At 41.5% G+C, this 19,307-nt stretch overlaps 1 protein-coding gene across 2 annotated transcripts in view; it reads right to left on the bottom strand.

Annotated features, from left to right (window-relative positions):
* Window positions 1-10,015: 10,015 nt before the first annotated feature.
* Window positions 10,016-19,307, bottom strand: part of LOC108618136 (uncharacterized) — a 33,008-nt gene continuing 23,716 nt past the window's right edge. For both annotated transcript variants that reach the window (XM_089472909.1, XM_089472910.1), the window contains exons 3-7: window positions 19,000-19,129; window positions 15,768-15,882; window positions 14,651-14,811; window positions 14,445-14,584; window positions 10,016-14,344 (exon numbers count right to left, since the gene is read on the bottom strand). In XM_089472909.1, coding sequence (XP_089329035.1) covers window positions 12,287-14,344; window positions 14,445-14,584; window positions 14,651-14,811; window positions 15,768-15,882; window positions 19,000-19,129 — 2,604 coding nt within the window. In that variant the 3' untranslated portion in view covers window positions 10,016-12,286. The remainder of the gene's footprint in view (window positions 14,345-14,444; window positions 14,585-14,650; window positions 14,812-15,767; window positions 15,883-18,999; window positions 19,130-19,307) is intronic.

Here is a 19,307-nt window from a genome sequence, read left to right as displayed (position 1 = left end):
TTCCAATTTCGCTGGATACCCTTTATAGATACATATATGTGTATACCATATATAAAGGGTAAACTATGCAAGTTAGTATCTTCAATTTTTTCAATATCATTGTCGAGATTCCTCTTTTTCCAAAATGAAAACCAAAACTATACAGTAAAATATCTTATCACGAAGAGTTTAAGCAAGAGATCATATAATACTGTTTAGTATTTTATTTAATCTTAAACTATGGATGTTACAGACATAGATCATAGATCATCTCGACATTTATTGTGGAATATAAATGAATATTAATTTTTGATATAAATATACAGATAATGCATAACTGGATATACTCTATATATAGTAGCTCTTCTATATATAGTAGCTCATATATAGTAGATCTATATATAGTAGATCATATAATACTGTTTAGTATTTTATTTAATCTTAAACTATAGATGTTATAGACATAGATCATAGATCATCTCGACATTTATTGTGGAATATAAATGAATATTACTTTTTTATATAAATATACAGATAATGGATAGCTGGATATACTCTATATAGTAGCTCTTCTTTTACTGAATATAATCAGTACTATTATAATCCATATTAGGTGAGTGTAACATCGCAAGCGTATTCGCGAGTCGACCATATACGCGTCTACGTCTACGGCTTTCCATAGCCTTTGCTGCAGCTCTGCTGGTTATGTTCTATTCAATTTTTCTTGCTCTTCATGTTTTGGCCGACGGCATTCAATTAAACGGCGCACTTCTTTGGCTATTAGTACGTAAATACTCGTGCATAACAAATGCTGGCAGCCATTTTGCGTACGCCGGCTGCTGCTGCTGCTGCTGCTCTGCTGTTGTACCTAATTAAATGCCGCGCCTCAAGTGTAGCGCACAAACTTTATAATTGTTTTGCACGCAAGATGGCGCCACAAGCGCGCTTCAACGCTGGACAACAATGGACCCCCAGCTTGAGTGCTATTATGCATGAATGCATGTATGTATATGTGTGCGAGTGTGTGCGTGCGAGTGTGCGCGAGTGTGTGGGTGTGTAAATGTAGAAAATGAGAATGGAGATGAGACCACGGCATGGGGATTACGCGAGTAACCCACAAAGCCAGCACTGCGTTTATTGTTATTGCTGCTGTTGTCGCTGTGGACGTGGCTGCGTGTAAGGGAAAGATACATTTTATGCTCACAAATGTAGGCAACGCTTCTTTTTTGTGCCACATTCCAGCAACAGTTTACACTCAGCTCGCCCCCATATTTATGGTCCGGGTTAAAGTTGAGGTTGGTTTAGAGCAGCAGATTGGGCTTAAGCTCTGCATAGTTCCCCTAAAGCCGTGTGTGCTGTAATGTCCTGGCCATGACATCATATCAAATGCTCCAAGCATATCATAAATTAGAGAAACGAGAATTCGAAATCCCACTATATCGTGTACAAAGAGAGAGGGAGAGGGAGTATCTGTAGACGAGGAGAGATAGATTGTTGTTGATTTCTGGTATTTATAATTAATGTTTATTGATAAACGGATGCTACAATTTTCGGGTTAAGCATTCCATCTCTGCTTAACTCTTTAACTCTTGTAATGCAACAAACAAACAGCTTTTCAGCGATCTGGCAACCTGAAATTAATTTGCCTCCATCATCAAGCTGGCAGGGCCGGAGCATTATCTAAATTGAACGATTCGAGTGCATGAAACTTAAACGTTGGCCATAAAACCCACAACGATTTGGACCAACTTTATTGCAACTGCATGTATGTAGTCCAAATATACATTTATTTATATACCTATATGTATGTGTGTATAAATATATACAGTGTCCAGCCGGGCTGGGCGTAGAGTTGAATGAAAGGCAAACCAAGAGGCACGCTCTAACAATGCGAGTGGATACATAAGTAAATACTTGGGACATTCGGATTGGAAATGGGAAAGAAATAAAGATGGGAAAGATAAGAAAGATAGGAAAAGCGTTACATTTCTAGTTGTCTGTGTGTCTGTGTGTGTGTGTGTGTGTGTGTGTGTGTGTGTGTGTCGATGATATCTGTAAGGCGAACAGCTTCGTTCAGCTTGGGCACATTCGTTGCGGCTTTGGACTTGGTTTATTGTCAATGTCCTTTGTCTGAGCGTATATGCGTGTGTGTGTGCATGTGTGTGTGGGGACACACAAAAAGGACAACAGAGCGCAGCATTTGTTAATATCGCTGGCTTAACTAAGTGCCAATGCCTTTTATGTGATTTTCGGCGTATCCCGGCATGTGTCTTTACAGGATTTGTCTGCCCTCTCTTTCACTCTCTCTCTCCCTCTCTCTCTCGCTCTCTCTGGGTGTGTGTCTCTCTTTTCAGCACACTCTCTGTATCTATCGCCTTGTGCTTAGGCACTTAAATGAGATTTTCCAATGGCAGTAAAGCGTATTTACTGCCCTTTCATTCTGGAACTTTGGCAGGTGTGCTTGTGTGTCTATGTGAGGTCAACTGAATGCAGTGAGACCGTATTTAAGTATGACCATCTATAGTTTTACTCCACTGCAGCAACAGAGCATCATTTCTTAAGTACTTTGTTTTGTATCCTGGTTTTAGCTGGATTTCACATTGAATCTTATTTCGAATTCAATAAAACCACACACACACACACACACATACGTACAGTCATACACTGGCTGAACTGGCGCACACGTGCCAGCCACGCCCATTTTAGCGCCTCAACAGCATATATAGTAAATTGCTTGTCTGGCATTTAATTTGATCTGTTGTTTGATTGTGTGCGTTTCACTTTAATTGAATTTTATGATGATAAACACACACACACACACGCACACACGGAGATAAACGTGCCCTAGATAATGGACGGAGTGCTGGCAGCCCGGCCAAGGCAACTGCCCTTACCCTTACCCTTACCCCCCGCCGTAGAGCAAACCATTTTGGACATTAAGTCTGGCACTTGAAATACGACCATGTAAAACTGTGATAAACATGGATGTATCAAGCTTTTAAGCACACACACACACACACACACACACCCATACATACATACATGCATAACCTATCAGTTTTCTTTAGTTGAAATAAAAAATATATAAATATATATATATGTATATATATAGCTCCAAGTCAGCTTCATCAAATCAACTAGGCAAGTGGGCAAATGCGACTTGATGATAGCAGCCCATACCAAAATATTACTATAATTCATTCAGAAATATATATGTACATACATACATATGTGCACGCCTCATGCTGGGTGTGCATACTGCTTTCTCAGCATTAGCAGCGCATATTGAACCTAATTGGAATGCATATTTGTGGTATTTATTTATTGTGTAAACATGTCTGTGCTCGCCTAACCCTAAAATAATAAAATTCTGTATTTAGCAAGTAAACACATCGCTTTTCGTCAAAAGCAAACAACAATCAATTACAAAATGCCTGCAAAACTCTGCCGCAGCCAACTTCATGCTGCAGCCAAAGCAAATTTGAGCTGCCAGGTCGTTAAGCTAGAGCAGGATGGGGCCTTCGTCTTCCATGGCAATCTACAATGTTTACTAAGAGCATATGGACGAGTGACCTAATGTGATATTTTCCCAATCACGTTTATGCTTGAATCGAAAATCAAATTATTCGATTCGTAATTATGCAGCTGACTATCGATTGCTAGCAAGCTCGTCGCAGCCCTATCAAAGATAGAGTTTACCAACTTCATCGGAATTGAGTAATATGCACTCCGCTGTTATGAGAACGATATACATCTGTATATACTGTATATATTCCTTACCTCGCCCTCATTCATTACTATCAAATTGATAAATATCGATATGTTAACATGGTTTCCCTTGTCGCATCCTAGTCCACCCATTTTCCATATGAATATGTAGCAATCGCGGTCACAATTTTCATTCGATATAATTTAATGTAATTTAGCCTTTCTTTCAGCATCGATCTGGTTTGTCCAACCACAAATTATGGGGATTATTTCAAATACATCAAATATTATTCATATATAATTCAGTTAGTCGAATGGGGGCAGCCGCAAAGCGAAAGCCGCAGCCAAATGCACGCCGCACCGCACCGCACCGCTCGCCGAACGCAATGCTGTTGACAACGAAGGTGGGCCAGGTGGGTCAGCGGCGAGGCGGTGTCGGGGCGTGCGGGGCGTGCGGGGCTGGCATGGCTGCAGCATTATGCAATTTCAACATGGCGCTGCATTATTAATACAACAATCTGTTAAATAATCCATGGCAAACAAGGCAAAGCGTCGAGCACTTTCGACAGTCAACTAAACGGACAAAATGCAAACTTATCAAATTGACAGCGCTACAAAATGAGATTTCGTTATTTCACCAAATGGCTGCTATCTCGTGCCACTTAAGATGGCGCTCTCTAGATTAAAGTTTATTTACAGGCTGCATACCAAATAAGCGAGGGCGGTACAAAGTATTCCGGGTCAGGCTCGAAACGAGCAGTTGCCTCTCTACTCTCAACGATTCGTTGGACTCAAATGGCCCAGTTTACACTCGAACTAATTCCGAAAAGGCAGAGTTTCAAATACAGTCGAGTCCCGATAATTCGAGATGGCAAGAGGATAAGTTTCATTTTTCTTCGACTTAAACAGAAATTACCGGGAACTAATTTTTTAAAAAGTATATAACTTGTTTCAATTCATCGCGATTTTCGATTTAGACTCGGCTGTAATTGTATTTTTCATAGTTGACGTATGTAGGTATATATATTCCATCGCTGAATATGAAAGGATTCCGAAAACTGAGATTAGAGAATTTTGTTTGAGTGTAAATCTAGTTAAATCATATATATATTATATCGCTAACATATATTCTACAGTAATACTCAAGAACTAATAGCGATTTCGATTGCAAACATTTCCAATTCTGTTAAATTTTATCTTAATTTGCTCTTGCTCTCCATTCTCATCGTGTAATCCTCCAATTTTCACTAGAAAAGAAGAGAAATAAAAATCTAGCTCTATCATCAATATTGAAACTGAGCAATATGATGAAACCTATATTTTGGGATCAACTTACTATAAGCTCTTTACTCTCTCAAAAACAATTGACTAACTCTGATATTTTGCAGAGTTGATAATTTTGTATTCAATATAAAATACAGTAGAAACCCAATAGGCAAATGGCAAGGGTGACATTTTTTTCGATTGACACAGAAATTAAAATTACCGAGAATTATTGAGAACGAATTTCTTTCAAAAGAATTTTTTTTCGATTTACCCGATTTTCGATTTAGCAGGGTGCAAATTATCGAGACTCGACTGTATAAATTTTGGTGCTCTGCACTGCCAATGTACCTAATCTACTCTATAGTAGTACTAACTATTAGCATAGAGGCCTTCACAGTGAACCCAATTAAAAAAGCTCCCCTCTCGCATATTAAGCTTGAGGCCAAACATTTTGCAATGCGGCGATGTCCTGTACTTGATTAAAGGCTAGTTATAAATTCCATTCATATGATAAGAGGAGAGCTGTCCAAAAGAGCTGGCGACTAAGTTGAGTGTAGCGAAGCCCTAGTTCAAAACAGGAATGCAGGCATATGTCGGCTGTGCCTAATCAATGAAATAGATGCTATAAAAATGCTTCCAGAGAATTTAGATGGTATCTAAAGCGTTGCTCTGCTTGCGTCATGCCTGAGCGTCACTTGGACTAATTTAACTAAAAGCGCAAATGGTGCTGAATTGTGCGCATCGTTGTCCTTGCAAATGTATTTATCCTTCCGCACTTGAATGTAAGTAAATAGAGCTCAGTAAGTCAGACTCTGTCACTGTCTCTGTCACTGTCTCTGTCTCTGGTTGTATATGTGTGTGTGTGTGTCTGTGTGCCGCTCGGTGCGCTTGTGTGACAATAACAATGCCATTATTCTTCGAGGCTTTTGGCACAATTTGAAATGGGGCTTTGCTGGCGGTTTGCCTGCGGCGCTGTCTTTCGCGCTGACTATCTGTTACTTACACTTAAGCGATTGCGGCCAGTTTGCACTGCCAGAGCAAATGAATTCCGGCGGAGTGAAGCAATAAAAGCGCCTTACGCCCACCAACATCGAGCTGGCTGTAAGACAAGATCTGCATGCGCCATTGAAACAAGGGCTATCATTCGACTATCAGGCGACTCTGGTCATTAAAGATGTGGAATTCCCAATCAAATTAGAACTCTTGTATAACTGTCACTAGAGGTGTGGGAGCGCCAGGAACTGTTGTATAGATATTATTAGAGATGCGCAATCTCAAAGCATGGCTATATAGCTATCAATGGAGTTATCAATTTCCAAAGAACTGTTATACACCCATTACTCAAACTGTGACTTCTTAAGCAACTGTACTAAATGATAGTATGCGAGGTTTTGGCTATGATAAAACTGTTATACAGACATTGTCAGTTTTGAGCAAGAAAAAAGTGTTTACTGAAGTAACGTTGAAAAAGGTGATTTAATTTTAATTGTATTCCATCATTAAAAAACTGTTATACAAAAGCTCAAACGAAATTGTTATACTGCTATTTATCTTATTATTATACAGCTTACTGTATATACTTATATAGAGTATACAACACTGTACTATACTACTGTACTGTACTATACTACTGTACTACTGTACTGTACTATACTACTGTACTACTGTACTGTACTATACTACTGTACTACTGTACTGTACTATACTACTGTACTACTGTACTACTGTACTGTACTATACTACTGTACTACTGTACTGTACTATACTACTGTACTACTGTACTGTACTATACTACTGTACTACTGTACTGTACTATACTACTGTACTACTGTACTGTACTATACTACTGTACTACTGTACTGTACTATACTACTGTACTACTGTACTGTACTATACTACTGTACTACTGTACTGTACTATACTACTGTACTACTGTACTGTACTATACTACTGTACTACTGTACTGTACTATACTACTGTACTATACTTATATAGAGTATACAACAAGTAAGCTATTAGATAACTGTTATACAAAGCTTAGTTTAATATACATATATGCAAGCATGTGTTGCGTGAAACTGTTATATGAACTAATTTAAAACGTTATATTAGAGCTACCAGGCTTGTCAATTTCCAGATGGTACCTCGGCGCCCTTAAGCCCCATACAAATTACGCTTCAGATGGTTCAGCCAATTAGCTCTAATATAAATGAATGGCAACAATATAATTTATGAATGTAAACAGAATGTTTATGCCTATTTCACAAGCTAAATATACGCATAATATCCACAACAATTTACAGTAACTCAGAGCCAACGTCGGCTAAGGGCCATCATTTGGATTTCAGCTGGCCGAAATGGCCCGAAATAGTTAAAATTTTATGTATGAAAGGCCACGGGAAAGAATTATTTAAAAACTTTCCAAAAAGTGTTGCTCATACGCCATGTGGCCCTAATATATGGAGGCCATTAAAACTGCAAAAATTATATGTTGGCCAGCAAGCACAAATGCTGTTGCCTAAAATAATCCTACAGCCGGGGCCAATTGTTGCCACCTCAACAAACTATTTGGCAAAAAGGATTTGGCTTAAATGACAAACGACGAAAAGTGCTCGGGCGTAAATAGAAGATGCACTCTACTCGCATTTCATGGGGCAGCTGATATTAGTCGGCCTCAAAAGAAATGCTAGTCGAAACATGGGCTACGGCTCCTATGAGATCTATCCAAATACCTTGATTAGATTTTCCTCTCTGATCAGGTATATAGACACACACATCTAATAGCTTTATAGAAATTGTACAGTTTTTTCTTCATTCACAATTCTTCGTACTTCAATTATAAAGCAAATTATGTTTAAAGTTTAAGTTCTCTGAGTTGAATCGAGAATTTAATCCATTCAGACCTTAAGCTTTTACCTGAGCATTGAAATGTGATGAAAGCAAACTCTTTAAAGCAAGCAGTTCAGAGCTGCTTTGGCTAGATCGTGCCCAGCGTGATACGACAGTTGCCCATCCCTAGCAGGGCATAAAACACACTTTGGACCTGCATATGATGTCCTTCTGTTTGTTTTCCTCTTCTTCGTTTTTTTTATTTTGTTTGTTCGCCTGTTTATATTGTTAATAAAACATTTTATTTTGCGCCAAATGATTCTCATTTGTTGGACGCATGCCCTCGTTTGTCTGTCTCTCCGTCTCTCTGTCTGAATGTTCTTATCGTCTGTCGCTGATGTCGGTCTCTGTGTCAGCTGCATTTAATTTGCGGGCCCACGTTGACTGTAAAAACGCGTCGTTTGCGACTGATATAATAAAACTCAGGGCCGAGAGCAACAAATCGAAGACGAAATACTCTAAAATGTACACGAGATGCTTGCATATGGTGGATTATTGTCATAAGAGTTTTAGGGAAAGCCTGAATGGCAGTCAGAAACGCCCTAGGTAGATAGTTTTAAAGTGATTGATTTCCATTAGGTATCTTAGTTAGATGAATATATACTTAAGTATCCTATGTATATGGTTTCGATGGGGCTAGACTTTGTTTGAAAAGTATGGCCTAGAACTATGGATGTTCTGCAAGTAAAAGAATATCCAATACCTATATCATTTTTCATGGCACACCCCCGAGGCAAGGGTACTATAGGCTTGGATCAAGAAGAATACACAAATACATTTATGTACAATATGCATCTCGTATAATTTGCTGCTTTACATATTTAATGGCATAGCTGACGTAGCCCCCGGGCAGTGTATTAAGAAGATTGGCAGCTCTTGGCAGACTTGGAATATATATTCGCTGCGTGCGCGTCAGTCAAATGTTACTTAACACCCAAGCCAATACGCACAGACACACACACGCACACACACAGCCACACAAAGGATTAACGGTAAACACAAGAAATTACAATTTTAAGCATATGAATTAAATGAAAAGCAGCAGCAAACACAAACAAGCGAATTAAGTTGCAGCTCTTTAAAGCCGGCCGCTCTTTAAAAAGCCATCAAGAGCAGTTGCGCCCGGAGGGAGGAGTACGGGTCAGGATGTTGGTCGCCCACTGTGCCGTGCTGCGTATGCCAAAAGCTTCCGTTGGTTATCCAGAAAACTGTTCTCCGATGACAGCAATTGCCCCGGCCAGAGCCAAGCGTCAACGCTTCATTGGATTTTAGGCAATCATAAGTAGGACGTCTGCCGCTATCTCTCCCACCCCGTCTCTCTCTCTCTCTCTCTCTCTCCCTTTCGCTCGCTCTTTGGCTATCTCGTTCGCTCTATCTGTGTGTCTGTCGGACTGTAACTGCCATCGCGTCTGGCCGCATCGCTGCCCTTTTTGGCTAAAAGGGAAATGCTTCACAAAAAAAATGTAGAGTGCCTGCGGCGAACGAGGCAACAAGGCTGCAGTAGAGCAGGAGCAGGAGTTGGGGCAGGAGCAGGGCATGTGGCATGCGGCATGTGGTATGTGGCAGGGGGAGGGGCATGGGACACCGGACCACCGGCAAGCAATGTTGGCGTTAGCACAGCTTTCAACTGCAGACTATGCCCAAATTTAACCTGACCTCTGTGAGCGCTCAGCTAGAACATTCCAAGCGTTGCCTTTGATAAACCGTAGAGCTCTATAGATTTCAATGCAGCATCTATGTAATATTGATGAATGCTCCAATTTGTATTCAGCTAGCATGCAAGCCAATATTCACTACGTTTTTTTCGAGCTAGTCTGCATTTGAGTTAGTTACGAGATTTCCGAATTTCCCAGCAAAAATGAAAGCATATTAAAGCAGTTCTATAAATCTCGCTTACATATGAAAATTCATTTAGAAAGCTACTACAAGTCTTAATAAAGCTTAATTGACTCTAGAAATGTTAGATATATGCATGCTTTAATATATTAAAAGCTTACTTAGAGAAGAATGAAAGCTCATTAAAGCTTAAGCTCCAATCAGTAGTGCAAACTTACTTTAAATTTAGCTTCATTAAATCTCATCTCATCTCGCTACAAAAAAAAAAAAAAAGATCAAAAGATTTCTTCACTTCCCTCCACAAAGGCAAACGAATTCGCAAAAAGTTTAAAGTGTGTTTGTGGTTTTTTATTTTGTATTTTTATTTGTTGTTTTTATGTAATTTTATTCATATTGAATTAATTGTTTTGTATATCTTTATACTATATACGCATATCTTACTATTTGCTGCTAGAATTCAGAAAAAATTGTTCGCGTTTCCATTGACATCGACATTAGCAAACTCTCATTATCCATCTTTGTTTGATGCTTTTCCTTTTCCTTTTTGAATTTTCTTTGTGAGTACATAATTTTCTAGTTCAAGTGTCATTTGAAGTGCTTTGGAATTGGGTATTTCATTCAATTTGTTTGTGTAATGTGATTGGAGGGGGGAGTGGAGGTGGGGAGTGGGAGTAGGAGAAGCATTTGGTTTCGCTTCATATTTCTTACTTTTAGGTTCATTAATCTTAATCTAAGGTATGTCTCCATCTGCTCCTGCCGCTACCGCTACCGTTACCACTGCTGCTGCTGCTCCACACTCGATATTAGCTTTGCCTTTCCATCTTACAATATGCGTATGTGTGTATATATGTAGATACGTATTCACTATTTGGACACAAAAAAAATATATATATGTATAGACATCGACTTTTACAACGTGTGTGTAATTTGTGTATTCATATTTGATGAGGCCTGTTTCGCAATTCGTCTATGGGCGCATAATACTTATGTTTAATACTTGAATGTTTATGACTCCCGTTCAATTATATTATAATGTGCACAGATCATAAATATATGTTTATTTACTTTGCACCTCGGCGACACTCGGTTCGCCGGAGCTCAAGTGGAGTATATTGGCTTTTGGGATTGAATATTGAACATTGAAACATTGAAATGTGTATGGGAATACTTTTGACTTGGCATGTTGGATAAGTCTAGATGGGTAGTTTGACTACAATTGGATTCCAGCTGAGAATGGACTTCTTCTTACATGAAGAAGACTTATACAAAGGGTGACCATATTTTGACTAAATGTTGACTACACCTAAGGAAGAGATTTGTAAATTGGAATTGGAAGTTGACGCCACTTGGGCATATTTCAATTATGCACATCTCGCAGATTGAAGATCTAGAGTGACCATAATTGGAAAATAAAAAAGGAAGCAGCATACAATCTTAATGAAGGTCCCGAGTTAGGGTGAACAGATTCAGCGTGAAGACGAAGTTTATTTTTTTTATAGGGTGACCAAATTGGGAATTTGAATGAAGGTAAGTTTGTTAAAATACTCAAATATATTTGCTTTGTTTTGGCAAATTGTAATTATAATTCAATTTATCTTAATATTTATCTCTCTATAGAGAGCTAGCTTTTTGAATATGCGAACGAGTATTGTGCAGTCGGTCGTATCCGATCTGCAAAATCTACTTTTATTTTATGTTGTTTTCGCATGTGCGTGTGCGTGTGTGTGTGTGTTGTCTTCTGTCTTCTGTCTCTTATTGAGGAAACGAAATTTGACGAAACAGACGCTCCTAATGGTTGTTTGTATCTTATGTGTATATTACGAGTAGCTCTGTAAACATTTATAGTAGTATTTATCATACTTTAGATTTGGCCTTTGGATTGCAACCACCTTTCCCACTGCGCACCTGATTTCGATATTTTCCTGTTCTATGGCCTTTGCTGTGTCTATGTCTGAGAGTGTGTGTATTATATATGTATATATGTACATATATATGTGTGTGTGTGATGTTACTTTGTGGTTTGTGCTGCAAAGAATTGACATTTTTGATGCTCCCCATTGAAAGCTGCTGCTGTCACATTCCCTTCCTCTCACTCTCACTCCCTCTCACTCTCTATCTATCTCTGTCTCGCTCTTATTCACTGTCTAACTATCTATCTCTCTCTGTCAAGTTCTTGAGTTTTCTTTCGGCTGCTTTGCGTTTCCGTTTGGCGTTGACTAACAGCTTGAGTTTCCGCTCTGGAGTTGGGGCGGGTGGGGGGCGGACATAGCCAAGTTTTACAAACTTTGGCGAGAATGTGGATATGCTAGCTGCTGTTGTTGTTGCTGCTGTTGTTGTTGCTGTTGTTGCTGCTGTTGTTGCTGCTGTTGTTGCTGCTGTTGCTGTTGAGTAGGTGCTTTTGGTGGCTTTGAATCAGGCAACGACGTCAACTGATTCAATTTGCCAGCAATGCAGCTTTGATTTCTCGTCTCTTGAATACCAATTATATAGCAGAGGGCTAAGGGGTTGGCCTGGTACAAAGTGGCGGAGGTGTGGTTGTGGGTGTGTGACAGTGTCGGAAATGTGTGCTAACTGTAAAAGTCGCTTCAATTACAGTTGCTGCTGGTGTTTAGCCCAAGATCTTCTTGAAATAGCTAACGGTTTCCGGTTTAGTTAGCGAGCGTCGTCGATTTGGCTTGAATGGCGCCTCAGTTTCCTCCTGCAGGAAGTTGCGCCGTGTTGTGGCGCTCGTTAGCTCCAGCTCATCCACATCCACGCCCTCATGCTCCGGCTCCGATTCAGGATGAGCGCCGGCAATAGCAACACTTTCGCTTTCCAAATGCAACTTTGCGGCGGCCTTCACAGCTGTTGTTGCTGTTGCTGCTCCTGCAGTAGTTGCTGCTGCCGTTGTTGTTGCTGTTGCTGCTGTTGCTGTTGCTGTTGCTGTGGTTGCATTTGAACTGTTTTCATTAGCTGTTGGCTGTTTTGTTGCGGTTATTTCTTGCAGCTGAGGCGCCTCCGTAGCAATCTCTTTGCTGCTGCTGGATGCCTTTGTTGCTGTCGGTACTGTTGTTTTCGTCGTTGCCTTGATTGTTGTTGTTGTTGTTGCTGCGGTTGCTGTTGCCCCGGTTGCGCTAGCTGTTGGCGTCACGATTGTAACTGGCGCTGCTGCTGCTGCTGCTGATGTTGCTGCTGCTGCTGCTGTAACAACATGTTGGCGACTCTTTTGCTCGACTGCTGCAGCTGTTGCTGTTGGCATAATTGTTGTTGTTGATGCCGCAGCAATTGTAGTTGTTGTTGTTGTTGGTGTTGCAGTTACTGTGGCTAGCGGACCGTTGTTAACATGCTCCCAATGCTCCCCATGCTCCCCATGCTCCCCAGCGTGCTTCGCCGGCGGCACATAGTGCGACTTGACCAGCAGCATTGGCGGTATGAAGTGCGAATTGTCGGCCGTTTCCTTGACATGCGGATGGGACAACTCATCGCGTGCCTGCTGCACCGGATGAATGGGATGTGCGATGCCCACCGTTGTCGACGTGCTCAATGGTATTGCTGTCGTTGCTCTTGCTGTTGCGGCTGGCATTGGTGTTGCAGTTGCTGTTGCTGCTGGGATGTTGGTGGTGTCAGTGTTGCTACTATATAAATTGGGCGTGTTACCGGTGGCGGCAACAACTGTTGTATCTGTATCCGTTTCCACTTCCGTTGCCGTTGTTGTTGTTGCTGCTGTTGCTGCTGCTCCCGTTGTTGTTATCATAATGCTCCCATGGGCTGTTGTTGCTGGTTCTTTTGTTGTTGTGGTTGTAGTTGTAGCTGCTGCTGTTGTTGTAGGTGCTGCAGTGGTTGTTGTTGTTGCCAGTGTTGTTGTTGCTAGTGTTGATGTTGCTGCCATTGTTGTTGCTGCCGCTGTGGTAGTTGCCGCTGCTGTTGTCGGAGCTACTGTTGTAGTTGTTGTTGCTGCTGCCACTGTAGACGCCGTCGTTGGTGCTGTTGTTGTTGTTGTGGTTGTTGTTGCCGTTGCTGCTGTCGCTGTAGGCGCCAGAGTTGATGTCGCCAACTGCCTGACAGTTGTTGCCGGCTCGCTGCCTGCTGCTGTTGCTGCTGCTGCAGCAGCGGTTGTTGCCTCCACAATGGTCGGCATGGTCCTCAGGTCCTGTGGCAACACCTTCTTCTTGTGTGGCAGCGGCTCGAATATCTCGTTGGACACGTCGCTGTCGCTGACATCGTCCGGCAGCTGCTCCTCGCTCAGGGCCGGCTGATCGCCCATCATCATGTCGAGGTGGGCGAGGGGCTTGGGCGTTGCCTTGCGCAGCTGCATTTGATACTGGGTCCGCAGCTTCTTGTCGTACTCCTCGTTGATGTTCACCTTCTTGGCGGACTTCTTCACGGGCATTGGCACCTGGTCGGGTATATTGTAGTGGACCACGGGCACAGGCTCATCGGCCATCATGAGTCGGTCCAGGCTGAAGCGTTCAGCTGGCGCGACGGTGTCCACCTCGATTTTCACACCTGCTGCAGCATAGCGCGGCACCAGGGGCAGCAACTCGATGTCGTTGTTCTCGTTGTTGTCGGTCCGGATGCTCTTGATGATCTGCAGAGACTTGAAGTGCGAGTTTGTGATGTCGTTGATCCGCTGAGCCTCCAGCCGCTCCTTGGGACAGATCAGCTCGCGTACGGCCCGCTCGCGGTCCTGCAAAGAGAGTTGCCACAACAAAGAGACGGGGCCGAAAGAGAGATAGGCAAAGAATTTGGCACATGGTTCAGCTACCTCCACACTGTCGTCCACTCACCTCCTTGCCCTTGCAGGTGTGGCGCAGTAGGCCCTCCTCCTGGCAGTTCCTAATGAGCTCAATGCTGGCCGTGTCCGCCATATACTGCATAGTCAAATTGGGCATCTCCTTCAGAATGCAGGCGTCTGCCCAGCTGGGCACTGCACGGCACAAGAGTAGAAGGCTTTAGCCCCTCCCCCATCCAGCTCATACGCACACAAACTTACCTGGCATTTCGCAGAGGAACGAGGCTGTCTCCGGTCCGCCGCAGCGCAGCGCATGCCATCGATAGTCGCGTATGGGATCGATAACAGCGCAGAGCGGAGCATCCATTAGCGGCAAAGACTCTGCCCAGTAGCCAGTATCCGCCACCAGAGGGCGTGAGTTGCTATATATATTTAGATACATATGTATATAGGTATGACTAGGTGCTATGCAAACAACTAAAGCTAAGCTAAGCAGAGGTCATATCACCTTCTAGGAGCTATATACAGCTGGAGCTAAATTCAGATTTGTTAATGATTGAACTATAAATCAGAGCACAATTTAGAACTATCCAAATATTCTATTTTATTTATTTTCATTATTTAAATTGTTAAAAATATATATTAAATTATACCGAATATTGTGGAGTAAGCTAACATTCAGATGGCCTTCATGTTAAAGTTGCTGTTAAATTAATTGCGGACACGAAACAGAGAAGCTGTAGACAACTTGTTACAGTCGCAGTAACAGAATGTTAAGCATTTACATGTAGCTATGCCTTCTAGGATTATATAACTGGAGCTTAACTCAGATTTGTTAATGATTAAACTATAAATCAGAGCTCATGTTAATTTTTACTGCCCAAATATTTTATATCAAATGGTTATGGATGGATGGATGGATCAAAACTTGTTTATTTTCATTATTTAAATGTTAAAGATATATATTAAATTATACCGAATATTCTAGAGTAAGCTAATAATCAGTTGGTCTTCATGTTAAAGTTGCTGTTAAATTAACTGCGGACTCGAAACAGAGAAGCTGTAGACAACTTGTTACAGTCGCAGTAACAGAATGTTAAGCATTTACATGTAGCTGTGCCAATTAACATAATGAATAGATGATTGATTCATTTGAATCCGAGGGCGTTTCTCCTCCTACGCACAACTTTTGGCTTATAAAGTTCCCCCATAACTTTCTATTTGACTCGCAGCTAACGAGTTGAAATTGAAACTTCTAAGTATTAAAGAGCTCTCACATCGGAGCGCGCAGTCCAAAAATAAACATATCAACACGAACAACACAATTACAATACTGTGTAGCTATTGTTGTTATTGAAGCAGTTGCTGTTGTACTTACGACCACATGAAACGATCCGAGTTCTGCGGCCGCATGAGTCCAATCCAAACGATGTCGTTCACATCCAATTCCCTTAGCAGGTCGCGAGTTGCATCAAATTGAAAACTGTTGTCGACTGCCAGCAAAACACAAAAGAAAAAAAAATAGAATACAAATACAATAAAAATACAAATGAAAAGGGAAAAGGGAAAAGGAAAACAACAACAGCACATGCGACAAAAACCAACAAAAGTAAAAACAATAAGAATGAGAGAACGAGAACGAGAACCGAAGGGTTTGAAAAGAGAAACAAATGGTTTTTATTTGTTCAATGCGAATATTTCTATTTAATTTGTCCGGCGTATTGTTTTTGTTCCGTTCCCTGTGCCGGGCATACGGCACATTTGCCAGCAACAGCGACCACAGAAACCACTCCGAAAGGCCCCTACCGCCCACAACTCCCCCTCGCCCACTCCCTCTATTCAAACAAAAAAAGCAGACAGACAGCCAGGGCAGCGGCTGGTCTAATCCAATGCATGTTCTCAACTTGTGTTCATACTAAAAATATTTACGAAAGCAAAAAATAAAATCGAAAATGAAACTGGGTGTGGAAGGGCTTCGGCTCTGTGTGCATAGAAATTTATACAGCTCAGAGGGAGAGAGGAAATTGTTGGACAAAATCGGACATCCCTGACAAAGTTAGTTAACAAACAAGTTTAGCCTTGGATGCGGGATAACATCTAGTAACCGATAGCTAGTTAGTTAATAGTTACAGTTAACACACGTAGATGCTAGGCTAATCCCGAGTACAGTGTATCTGCCAGCCACTTGGAGTTATATGAGCAGATAAAGACCTGCATATGCGGTATATGAGTGTCTACCAGTTGGCACTATCATTATTATTACTTATTATCATTACATTAAGGACATCGATATAAGCAACTCAATACCCATAGGAAGAGGACTAATATATGAGATAAGGGATATCTAATATCGGAAAGGCTTAGCTATATAATAAATTAAGATCTACAGGGCATCTTTTAGTCGCTTTTCACTCTTTGATATTGGATATTCATAATAAAAATACGCTTAAAACTTTTAAGATTATATCCCTAAAACATTTACTTCGATATATCTCCCTTTGAATATGAGCTACAATCGATCTGATGAATATACACATAAAAAAAATATATATATATATAGTTGTCTATATTCAGATTAATATACGTCTAACAAGTCTATGCCTGTCTATTGGCTCTGCCCACAGGGCGTTTGTTGGTCGTCCACTAACGTTTATTTTCCAGTTTCTTATTTCAACTTTAGTTTGGTGTCCTTTTGCCTCACTCTGTCGTTTGGCTGTGTATTTGTACGGCGTAGTTGCTGCTTGTACTTCTTCTTCTTACTCTCCTGGTTGTTCTTCAGCTTCCACATTTTTCCGCTTTGTGCTACATTTTTTATTATCCTTGTTTCTGTTTCACACATTTACATGCATCCCTGATTCTCAAATTGTTTATGCACACTGACACCCGCCCACGACACGCCTGCCGCCCTGCCACGCCCCACCCCTAGATAGCTAGCTGACCCGGGGACAATTGTGCGCTCGAATGAACTTTTGGTGTTGTACACAAGTTGAGGCAAACTATGAGTGAAGCATATGAATCTATTTATAAGGATAAAGGACAATGCAATCCAATCAACCGGTTTAGTATTCAAGTCAGATTTGTGAGCACCGTTACGTTGCCTTGAATAACTTTGTACATCTTTGTATGTATTGAACGGGATGGTACTTCACAGCCACGAACGACGGAAGGTTATCCTATTCATGGCGCGAACTCTAAAGGTAAAGCTGGAGTATGCAGCTAGGCAATCCATTGTAGTATGTCTAATCGAAGGCTTATACTTTTAACCATATGTCTGTAAAAGAGAAACTTTCCTGCTTTAAATACTACATCAGATTTACCTCCATATAGAAATATTTTTATTTTGAATGTATTTGCATATAACATATTTATCATCGGTGAAAATTCTAATTTAACTTCTACATATATCCCTTTCATGAAAGTTTTCCTTAACCCTTCGCTCTAGTTAAGATTCTGATTCATATTGACACAATTGTTGTTTCAATTGCAGTCTGACTTGCTGTGACTTTTTTACTATCTCGTTAGATCTGGTATTTCCAGATATTTTTCATATTATTTGAGGCTACCAATCTACAGAGTCTCAAATACTGCATAAAATTTGCTCTTCCCTCGACCCATTTCCCATCTCTCTCTCTCTCTCTTACATTCCGTGCGCCAAATACCGCAAGCATATATAGATATATATGCTATATCTGTATATGCATATAGATATCAATTGCAATTTGCCTGTTTATCAGATTTGCAGCTTTGATCGGACCTAGCAGATTTTGCGGCATATTTTCGATGGCAGTCGCACAATTTGCATTGTCTTTGAGTGGCATGAACAATTTATCAACAATCTACTTAGCTATTTACGAGGACCGCATGCACATGAGCCGGTTAAGCGACCTATTGTTGATTTAGTTGCACCGACCCTGCCCCACGTCTGGCCCGCATTGCAGTGTCCGGTATTTGTGAAAGGGATTTATTATGTTTGTGCTGTATGTGGTGCAGCCACATGATAAAGCCTGTCGTACGAGATCCTTTGGCTGGCCGTTAGACATTGGCTTAGTCAGAGGCACACAGAGGACTGGCACAGGCACTGACATTGGCTACCCTTTCCAAGAGGCCTCACTCTTGACTCTCAGGACCTTCGACTGCGTCATTTTGCAGTTGCAGCCGCCTGGTTGTCAGATGAAGCCCGTTCCATGCAGCACTGTGACAACAGCTGCCGGACATTTACAATAGCCCACTGCCCCCCCTCGCCCGCCTCCTGCCCCTGTTACCCACTTGCTAGCAGCTGCACGCTCTGCTCCTCCCAATTTCAGTGTTGTGATTGGGCTTATTTGCATTTCACATTTTGTTGGCATTTACCATTGCTTTATATGCACTCTTTGTTATCGTTGGCCCTGCAGCCAGAGCACCTGCTGCTGCTGCTGTTGCCCCACTATGTCCATGCATGGCAAATATTTTTCCGTTTCCTTCTCATGTTTATTACTTTTTTTGCTTTTTTTTTTTTTGCTGTTGCTTTTTTTACTTGTGCAGATAGCTTAACTAAAGCCTCACGCTGCACCTTTGACTTGGCTTTGCGGCTAACTGTCTGGTGGCCACTGCCCACTCCGTGTCTCACTTACCTGTCACCAGATTGGCATGATGGAACTGGCAAACGGCATCAGCCTCAAACCAGGAGATGCGATCACGGAAGAAACGATAGAACACATTCAAACCCTCCTGCGGCATGGTCCAGGTGTTGCTCACGTTCACCTGTGAATGAGGCGGAGTAGAGGGTTGATGGGTTGAATACGAAAACGAATACGACTACAAATACCAGAGGCAGGTGAAACCGAAGGAGAGGGGTTTTTTATTTTATTTTATTTTTTTGCGTGCCGTCTTTAGGTTGTCAGTGGCGCAGCTCTGTGACGGGCTACGCGGCGAATGCTTA

The sequence above is a fragment of the Drosophila arizonae genome, chromosome X (assembly GCF_054131065.1).
Source record: "Drosophila arizonae isolate 15081-1271.41 chromosome X, UAZ_ARI_1.0, whole genome shotgun sequence".
Taxonomy (NCBI): domain Eukaryota; kingdom Metazoa; phylum Arthropoda; class Insecta; order Diptera; family Drosophilidae; genus Drosophila; species Drosophila arizonae.
The sequence above is the reverse complement of the archived record's forward strand: the minus strand, read 5'-3'. Positions and strand labels throughout refer to the sequence as shown.